General features: G+C 41.7%; 1 protein-coding gene and 1 long non-coding RNA gene across 2 annotated transcripts in view; one reads left to right on the top strand and one right to left on the bottom strand.

Annotated features, from left to right (window-relative positions):
- Ly75 (lymphocyte antigen 75) overlaps positions 1-10,032 on the top strand; it is a 93,609-nt gene that overhangs the window by 47,675 nt on the left and 35,902 nt on the right. The window contains exons 14-22 of the mRNA XM_031370368.1: positions 399-480; positions 1,681-1,749; positions 3,673-3,787; positions 5,263-5,298; positions 5,906-6,081; positions 6,956-7,023; positions 7,281-7,363; positions 7,995-8,134; positions 9,691-9,796. Coding sequence (XP_031226228.1) covers positions 399-480; positions 1,681-1,749; positions 3,673-3,787; positions 5,263-5,298; positions 5,906-6,081; positions 6,956-7,023; positions 7,281-7,363; positions 7,995-8,134; positions 9,691-9,796 — 875 coding nt within the window. The remainder of the gene's footprint in view (positions 1-398; positions 481-1,680; positions 1,750-3,672; positions 3,788-5,262; positions 5,299-5,905; positions 6,082-6,955; positions 7,024-7,280; positions 7,364-7,994; positions 8,135-9,690; positions 9,797-10,032) is intronic.
- Positions 2,609-10,032, bottom strand: part of LOC116090214 — an 81,957-nt gene continuing 74,533 nt past the window's right edge. Inside the window, exons 3-4 of the long non-coding RNA XR_004118609.1 lie at positions 3,686-3,865; positions 2,609-2,764 (exon numbers count right to left, since the gene is read on the bottom strand). This is a non-coding gene — a long non-coding RNA (uncharacterized LOC116090214). The remainder of the gene's footprint in view (positions 2,765-3,685; positions 3,866-10,032) is intronic.

Genomic DNA, 10,032 nt, shown 5'->3' with positions numbered 1-10,032 from the left:
AAAAAAAAAACAAAAACAAAAACCAAACAAACAAAAATTTAGTTTTAAGCATGTGGTACCTTATGGGGAGGAACTTGTAAGTGTGGGGCCTGTGGGAGAGGAGGAAGGGTGCGTCGCAATCAAGATGCAAAGTGAATAAATGAATAAATTAAAGAAGTAAAAAGAAAACATGTGGTACCTTTCCTATGGCTGCTCTGGGCTAAGTGCTTGATTTTTCTTTCTTTGTGTAGCTTAAGGTTGTCTTTTCTGTTGGTTTCAAACTCCTGAATACACATACATGACTCAGCCACTTTAAAACATGTGAATGCTAAATATGTTTACCAGGTATTGTCCTAGACTTCTAACACTGCCTCCTTCTTTGTTCGTTTGTTTGTTTTTGTTTTTGTTTTCTAACATAGTGGGCAACGTTGGTTGTGGATCGGTCTGAATAAAAGAAGCCCTGATTTACAAGGGTCCTGGCAATGGAGTGACCGTACACCAGTAAGTTATAACTTTTCATGCTGGAAAAAACACGGGAAGAATGCTTCTTTCAAAAGCAAGTAAATTTGTTGTTAAATAAAACATCCACATCTAAAATTTGTATGGAACTAGGGAAGACCCTGGTTAGCCAAAGCGGTCTCCACCACAGGAGAGCTCTGGGATGTATTTCCACCAAAGTATATCATTCTTTCTGAGAAAGCTACAGCATATTGATACTAGCATGCTGGGACATAATACTGGGACAGATTGAGGAGGGGAAGGGGGTTATCAAAAAGTACAAGACTTTTTTTAGATAATAAGTTCAAGAGATCTATATGTTGTGCTATATGGAACCATAGTTAACAACCGCATGTTGTTCTCACCACATCATGGTAACTGTCAGAGGAAATGCATGTGCTACCCAACTAGATCCAGTGGCTCTAAGTGTGTTAAAATTCTTTTAAACCCTGTAAGGACATAAGCAGTTTTACCTCAATTAAGAAGATTCACACACATGTTTTGAAATAGAAACAGATTTACTTACAGGATGTGGGGAGGAAAACACAAAGTATTCATCTTTATTTTTTTCATTTTTATTTTTTTATTGTATGTGCCTGGCAGTGGAGGCAGTGGAGGCCAGTGGACATCTTTCAGGAGCCAGTTCTTTCCTCCTGCCATGCTGATTTGAATATCAACCAGCCTAGGCAGTTTTGTCCTGTTGAGGCTAGACGAGGCAGGCCAGTTCAGGGAAAGGGATCTAAAGACAGGGACAGAGTCAGGGACAGCCCCTGTTCCCGCTGTTAGGAGTCCCACACTACGGGACACTTCTGGACACTTCTAAGGGCCCACTTCCCAGACACTGTGTTATTTATATCAGTTCATTCTGTGTCCTTGCTAAATGACAGTGTCAACCCTTTTGTTTTCTGAGGGATAGCTGAAATTAGTTGATCAAATATATCGCATCTCAGAATACTAAGAAATGCTCTAGGAGCTGTCTGGGGGAGATTTAATGACACGCCAACCCCACTTCTGAGACTGCGGCCTGGTGGGAGACTAAGGATGTTTCTGCACTTAGCATCCACATCGTTCACAAAGCATGAAAATGTTTCCTTTCGGCGGCCAGGCCAATGAGCGTGCTTGGACCATTAAAGCTGCCTAAACTGTACGGAAGTTGCAAGTATTGTATCAGCCTACCTTCTCAAGGATAACTTATCTTCTCAGGTGTCGGCTGTGATCATGGAGCCAGCGTTTCAACAGGATTATGACATCAGAGACTGTGCTGCTATCAAGGTCAGTACCGACTCTAAAATCAGTGTTCAAAATAAAATCCAAGAACTGACATCAGGGCTCAGTGACAGAATTCAGCCTTGAGCTCACCCCTCACACCACACCCAAATCTGGCATCATGTAAGGTCAGGTGAAACATCCCTAGTACACCTTCTGCCCATGGAGCGTGACGCCAGGAGCGGTGGAGGGCAAGCCCGAGCAGTCTGACTTACACTTTTTAAGAAAATAAAATTTCTCTTTTGAAAAACCCACAGTTTTATCATCATTCTATAGTAAGATGCCTCAAGAATGGTCCAAGGAAAAGCCAAAAGGGGGCGGGGGGGTGATCACTAAGGTCTGCCCAGAAAGAGTTGGGATTTGGCCTTGGTCTCGAAGGATGAATAGAGTTTGCCCAGGGGGGACAGGAACAGTATGTATCCAGTTTAATTGGAATTATACTAAAGACAGTCCTTAGGGGATGACGAGATGGCAGAGTGGTTTAGAGTGCTGGCTGCTCTTCCAGCACTTGTGAACCTGGGTTTCTACCTGATGGCTCATCACTCCAGTACAGGAGCTTCGTTGTCCTCATCTGACCTCCATGAGCACCAAGCACTCCAGTGGTGCAGAAACATATGCAAGTAGGAGCCTCAAATTAATTTTTTTAAAAAAATGTTGAAAAATCAGGTTGCTGTCCGGTTAAGGTGCCTGGACTTCTGTGGGAGTTTTGGTTTGGTTTGGTTTGCTTTGCTTTATTTTTGAAAGGCAACAGGATGTTTTTAAAACTGAGAATGGATGAGCCAAGATGGTGAACCTGAGCCAAGAATGTGAGGAATATTTATCTTGAGAGACATTTCTAAGATACAGCACAAACACATGAGACATGTACAGAATCCATTTGTTTATCCATTTTATAAGTGATGTGTCTAGGAGGTTCAAGACAGTAGAAGGTATCTGTGATAGGGTTCTTCACGAGACTCCAGCATTGCAAAAGATAGACAGTTCAATAAGCTCTGATACCATTGGCTCCGGGCTCTGATAGCTGAAAGAAAAGGTATAGGCAATGAGGGCTTATTGTAAGAATGAAAATGTAGTGGTCTTACGATGGTAATATCTATTAGTATAGATCCTTTATGAGCCAGGCACTGAGATAGGTACTTAAATGTACACAGTCTTGTGAAGTAGGTACAATTACCATAATCATCAAGTTGAGAATGGAATTCCAGCCTAGATTGTCAGAAGTAAAATTTAAACCCACACATGTCCAGGTCCAGGATATTGTGCTATTCTGCCATGTCCTAGCACATCTATCTCCAGGGCTCGACCTGGCCAGGGCAGTGAAGAAATGAAGAAAAGACAGACACACAGACATGCAGACACACATACAGGCTTGGAACAGGAGGGCTGGAGTCTCTGCTGGAGAAACCAAACCACGACACCTCTGAAGTTCACTTTGTTTATTATATAGACTTGACTTGAGAGGCTGGGTTTCTGCACATGGCTGAACAAGGAGACAGGCTCAGCTAATCCAATAGGAGCAGTCTCTAAGCAAACAATCCTAAGACTGTAAAATTTCCAAGGGAAAAAGCTATGGTAGACATTTTCTGTATACCAGCATAAAACTGTCCTTCTACAACACAGAGTACAGTGAATGCATACAAGGAAAAGGTTTCATTGTAATTTTTGAAAGAAATGGGAAAAATGTAAAATATAACGTTTCATATCAGCAAAAAGAGGACAACAATTAGTATTTGGGGCATAAATTAAACCTTTGTTTCCTTTGTCACTTGGAAAACCCTTGCCCAAGCTGTTAAGTTACTTTTTAATGTTCTGTTTCTTCATAAGTAGGGTAGGTGTTGGAACTACAGAAGAGGTGGAGGCCATGGCTTCCAGCGTTTAGAAAGAAATGCAACCGTTTCAGAATATTCCACCATCTTTTTCAACCCTTAGATACTTGACGTACCTTGGCAAAGACTCTGGCATCTCTATGATGAGAGGGAATATGCTCATTTGAAGCCTTTTGCTTGTGATGCAAAGCTTGAATGGGTGTGCCAGATTCCAAAAGGTAAGTCACTGCTTTTCCCGACATTAAACACTGCAAACCAGAATGGTGGTTTACCTTTATGCTGGGCCAGAAGGTATTCTGGAAAGAATGAAGGAACACTGAAGAGGTCAAAATTGGGCAGGTCCTTGTAAAATTCAGAATGATTTTTTTTTTTTAGTGAACTCCAAGATGCTAGTAGTTTATGTAAATTCAAATAAAAAAAACAGTTAAAAAATGACAATAGAGCCTGTAATGACACGAAAGAGGGGGAGAAGGGAGTGGGGAGGAGGAAGGAAGTCAGGCACGGTAGCACACACCTGTAGACTCCAGCATTTAGGAGCTAAGACACGATTGTTAGACTTGGATTGCCTGGGTAGAGATACCGTGTCTTTAACAAGATTATAAACAAGAAACCATGTACAGTTTTGACTGTCTTCCAGCACTATTGGTAGAAAATATCCAAAATGAAGAGAGCTGTCTCAAAGAGACAAACTAAACACACTTGATATGTAGGCAGTGCTCTGAGGAAAACCCGATGCTTTGGGTCCCAAGACCATGTGACATTAGGGCCAACAAATTTACCCTACATTTTCTAAGATTAAGCAAAGTATGTATTTATTTGAAATCAGTGTGACTGCAGCTGATATGAAGTGGGATGGGAAGCCACTGAAGTTCTGTGAGGACCATTGCCCAGGTGCCTCATCGGCATGATTGCATGATCTTCACAGCCTTTGTGAGTAGAGACTCCCTTTTACAGAGTAGAAACTGGAGTCTCTGGAGTCAGGAATCTGATCCAGAGTATGGCAAAGGTCAAGTGTGTATGGACATCTGGTGACCCAATGCCAAAGCCCAGAATTCTGTGGAGCATGGTATATTTCTCGTTTCCATTCAGAACTCCTGAGTGACTTTCTTATTTTCTTCCCAGCTTTGTTTAGTCTTCTTTAAGAAGTCACTACTACACCATTGTACGAGTTTCCCAGTCCCATCTTGGGAACTGGTGAAAACCCATCCCACATGTACAGACTAGATACTTGCTGTATTTCCCTTGGTGCACGTGTGTGATGGCTTCAGAATCACATTCACTATGTTTGCTTTCTATCTGATGGCCACATGTGTGTGTGTGACTTCCTTAACACAAAGTAAAAAAAAAAAAAAACAGCTAAAAAGTCTTTCTGTTCTCATCATGGGTATTGAACCCATGGCCTTGCATATTCGAAGCAAGTGCTTTACCATTGAATTTCGTGCCCCAATGCCTGACTATTAGCAATGTTTAATTAATATTTAACAGACCTGCTTTTTAAAAGGTAAATACTAAAGCAAGCCTTAGTATAAATCCTGAGAAATTCCACAAAGGTATTTTCAACTAGGCATGAACCAGTTTGATCCAAAATGAAGGTGTCTCCATGATGCTTTGCATTGCCTACGTGTCTCCATTTACAGGATGCATGCTTTGTCATCCAGGACTAACCATAAGCCATTGCTTTCTTCTCACACAGGTAGCACTCCCCAGATGCCAGACTGGTATAATCCAGGTAAGCTGAGCATCAAAATTTAGCCAACTCAACTTGAATCTTTCTGGATAATGCATGCCGTTGGCTGGGTTTTTTTTTTTTTTTTCTCCCCCTTGGTTTTTGGAGACAGGGTTTCTCTGTGTTGCCCTGGCTGTCCTGGAACTCACTCTGTAGATCAGTTAATTGCTACTTTCTTCTCTGCTGCGGGCAGGCAGCAGAGGTGGTATGTGGGTGGGATGGGATGAGGTAGCAGAGAAGGAGCTTCCTTTTTGTCTTACAACTTTGAAGTTTCCCCTGGTAGCCTGCAACATTTGGCCTGTAGTGATACAAAGTATCCTTTGCAGGGAGCGGTGAGGTAATAAGCTGCTTGCCTTAAGGTGGCTGGACAGTGAAAGAGAAAATGGAGCCACCAGGGCCACAGTCCAGCACAACCAGACTTCTGACTAGGCCCTCCCCGTTAATGGTTCTTCCACCTGCTAATAGAATCTGGGGCAGGGAAGCAGCAGCAGGCCTTTGGGAGGCCATTTGCATACATGGTGGCAGTTACTCAGTAAGGTTTGTTTTGAACACCCCATGCTTAGCTGTTTCTGTTTGATTATCACAGTTGTAACTCTGTTTTCTTCTTTAGAGCGCTCTGGAATTCATGGGCCCCCGGTTATAATTGAAGGAAGTGAATACTGGTTTGTTGCTGATCCGCACTTAAACTACGAAGAAGCCGTCTTATACTGCGCTAGCAATCACAGCTTTCTTGCCACGATAACATCTTTCACAGCACTAAAAGCTATCAAAATCAAACTAGCAAATGTAATATAAAGAGATGCATTTTAAGATTTTTATTTATTTTTATTGTATGTATATGAGTATTTACCTAAAATGTCTTCCACATTTATGTAGCACTTGTAGAGGCCAGAAGAGGGCAGCCCCTAGAGCTATCCCCTAGAGCTGTAGTTGCAGCTGGTTATAAGCTCCAATGTGTGGATGCTGGGAATTGAACCCAGATCTTCTGGAAGAGCTGCCAGTGCTCTTAACCACTGAACCACCTCTCCAACTAAACAAATGGATTTTAATTTCTTATATTTATATTTATTTCACTTATTATTTTGCATATTACTTACACAATATTTCACTATAATATTTCTAAAGACTATAAAACCCAAATCTTGGCTATGCATGGTATTATATGTCTATAATCTCAGCCCTTGGAAGGCTGGGAGAATAGCAAAATTGTGAATTTGAGGCCAGATCAACCTGAACTATAGAGCAAGACAGAAAGAGAAGGGGTTGGGGGGAGAGGATAAGGGGGAAGAGAAGGATACAGGGGGAGAGGGAGAAAGATTAAATCCTCATACAAAATATGATTTGCTTCACAGCATCCAAAATCATGCTAGAAAAGAGAATTGCTTAATACACATGATGATATTAAATATCAACTTGATAGATATGTATCAGTACAGAATATAAATAATTCTTATTCACTATCATGTTTTTTTTTAATTTTTAACTTTCTATTTCTAGTAATAGAAGATAAAATTAAATTGCAGAATAACCTTGGGGTGGGAAATTAGTATTGTTTAAGGTTTATAATTAATCATAATAAGACACTATATGCCCAATTAATACATTGGTCCAATTATATATATTATATGATATATAATATATATGTGTGTTTTCTTTTCAGATATCTGGCGATGAACAGAAGTGGTGGGTGAAAACAAGTGAGAATCCAATTGATCATTATTTTCTAGGGTATGTAACACCCTAGATACCAACTCAATCAATTTATCACACAAAAGAAGCAATCCTGACTCCCTTGTGTAAGGAGATTACTACTTCTAAACAGTTTTAGACATTAGTCTATACGTTTGAGAAACCGAGTTTCTCTTCATGTTTGGTATCAAAAGAGTGGCTTAAAAAGAATACCATTAACATTAAGTTGATAATTGAGATAATTTAGAGTGAAGAGAATTGTGCTGCAAGTTCTCACCCGCCCCCCTTCCTTTCAGCTCCCGCCGCCGCCCGTGGCACCGTTTTCCCATGATACTTGGAGATGAATGTTCGCACATGTCAGCCAAGACATGGTTTCTTGGTAAACTTTATTCTGACTCTTCCGTGTTGACCGTGTAATCCGTGTACTTCAAATTCAGTCACTGCCTAAGTCTGTCTTCCTTCTGAGTGAACACTCAGTAGTTCCTTCTTAATTTACCATTGATGACAGTAGCTCAAACTGCCAAGAGAAGCTCTTTCCAATATGGATATTTCAGTTCTTTATCCTCAAGCTATTACTTTAGACTAAGCTTAGTGCTTTCATAATTGATAAGCAGACAGATACGTTTGCAAGGGTGAGCAGGCAGGATCTCTGTATCCCCTTGTTAAGTATCCCTGCCAACTCTCTTCCTGTTTCACCCCACCTTTTTTTCTGGTTTAACGTATGGTTGCTTTATCAAACGTGTAATTTTTACAGGCAATATCACTATCCTATAAGCCTCTTGACATGAATAATAGTAGAGGCAGAAATGGCTAGTAAAGACCAAGAATATATTTTAACTCTCAGGAATGACTGCTTTAAAGAGCTTCTCCAGGCCACAGGGTAGACTTCAAGCTGTCCCTAGCAACAAAAACTGTATGGTAAAGAAGGAGCCTGTCTTTAATAGCCATTGTTTTTAAAATGCATTCAATGAAAACTTCTCATCATCACAATCCCGGCTCTCCCTTTTCAGACTTCAGTAAACGAGCGGACTGTAATGCCAAGTTGCCTTTCGTCTGTGAAAAATACAATGTATCTTCATTAGAGAAATATAGCCCAGATCCTGCCTCTAAAGTACAGTGCACTGGGAAATGGATTCCTTTTCAGAATAAGGTGAGAGGAGAACCGTCGCACTGTGCCAAGCATGGTTGCTTCCGTGCTGCTTGGATAGCCTGTGGTAGAAGAGCAGCCTCTCAGACACCTCTCTGAGAGGGCCTCCCACATGGTCTCTGCTTCCAGAAACACAAGCGGCATCGAACTCGTTTCTCAAGCTGAGATGCCTACTGGCCTTTGTATTCTATTGTTCCCAGAGACAACATTGCTGCTGTTGATCTACCCATGACTTTCCATCCACTAGCTGGTTACTAACCCCACAGCCTGAGGGAACTGACTCCATTTAAGGGCGCTGCTTTCTTTCCCCCTTAAAGGAGAAAAATCTAAGCAGCCTCTGTCAGTCAGCTTAGATCAGAGACCACACAAGTGCTGGAAAGTACTTAACCTTGATGTTGCCCACACGGGAGATGGATGATGCTATAGATCTAGTGGATGGTGAGTTCTGCGCTTGCCTCTTCCGGATGCATGGGCCTTACTGCTGTATGTGTGTATTACAGCTTCCTTGGGATGCTGGGAAGAAACTGTCACCTAATGTTTGTTGTCTCACTTAGAAGAAGTGTAGAGGGGTGTAGTCTAGGCTGGTGTGAAGACGCCACAAAGCCTTCAAGAGCAGCAAGCTCCTTGTTTCTGCCCTGCCATATTCAACACTGGGCATCTCTGTTGGGATTCAGGGTGGTCCATCTGGGACTGTTTCTGAAAATCACCCAGTGACTTTGCTTGTGGTTCAACTTCCTTTAACCATCCAGTCTGTAAGAAGGCTGAACACCATTGCAGAATGGTTCAGGGAACACGGCTTGAGACAAACTATCCCATCCTAACCTATGTTCCCTAGTCACAGAGAAAGGAAGAGATAGATGGATTTGCCAGCAGAAGGGCCTGCAGTGAAACAGCGGACGTTTTGACTTCTGGTTTGGGGGAGGGGCAGCAATGTAGCTCTATCACTGACCTACAATCTCAGCCATGTTTTGACTTCAAACAAACAAACAAAAAGCCCACAGGATAATCTTTTTAGTTCCTCCAAGGTGCTGGGAAAAAAAAAACCCTACAGGATTATCTTTTGTAATTCCTCCAAGGTGCTGTATCTATGCTGATTTGCATAGTGACATAAACTTGAATTAAAATGTCCTACCCAGAGGAAAAGATATGTGTCAGAGATCAGGACCGATGGCTAGGAGCCCAGGTTTTGCTCTCCGATAGAACAGACTCGAAATAACCACTTCACCGCTCTGCAGTTGTTTTGCGTCTGAGTCAAGTTTCTTGACTTGCCTCAGCTTTCTCATTTGCTCTGAGAGTTAAATGAGATAAGAAGATGACTGACTGAATACAAAAACTGCAGAGCAAGTAGGAGACACTCAACAAGTGAGGCATTTTAAAGATATGTGTAATAAATAACATGAAAACGGCTCATCACACATTTATATTGAAAGTATGAATTTGAAGTCACGTTCATTTGCACATCTCACAGGTGAACGGCAGCACGCTAAAGATGAGGTGTCCCTGCATCTGTGGTTTTCTTGTGTCTGAGTCTGAGGCTTCCCCTGTGTCTCTATTTACAGTGCTTTCTAAAGGTCAACTCTGAGCCCGTTACGTTTTCTCAAGCAAAAGGCATTTGTCATTCCTATGGTGGCACCCTTCCTTCCGTGCTGAGCCGTAGTGAACAAGGTACCAGAATCTTTGGGAAAGTGTGCTGTTTGTTTGTTTGTTTGTAATGGGGATAAACTGGGGCCTCAGCACAGCTTGCAAAGTGCTGTGCGCTGGGAACCTTGCTTTGTTCTGATTTGGGAGCCATGTTAGTTCTGAGAGGCTAAAATCATACAGTTAAACTACTTTCCGTTAGAGAAGGCAAAGGCTATCTTGATAGATAATCCAAATGTTTTTTTTACTCTCTCTCTCTCTCT

Source organism: Mastomys coucha, unplaced genomic scaffold, assembly GCF_008632895.1.
Source record: "Mastomys coucha isolate ucsf_1 unplaced genomic scaffold, UCSF_Mcou_1 pScaffold15, whole genome shotgun sequence".
NCBI lineage: Eukaryota > Metazoa > Chordata > Mammalia > Rodentia > Muridae > Mastomys > Mastomys coucha.
Note: the sequence above shows the minus strand (reverse complement) of the source record. Positions and strands in the feature narration are given on the sequence as shown.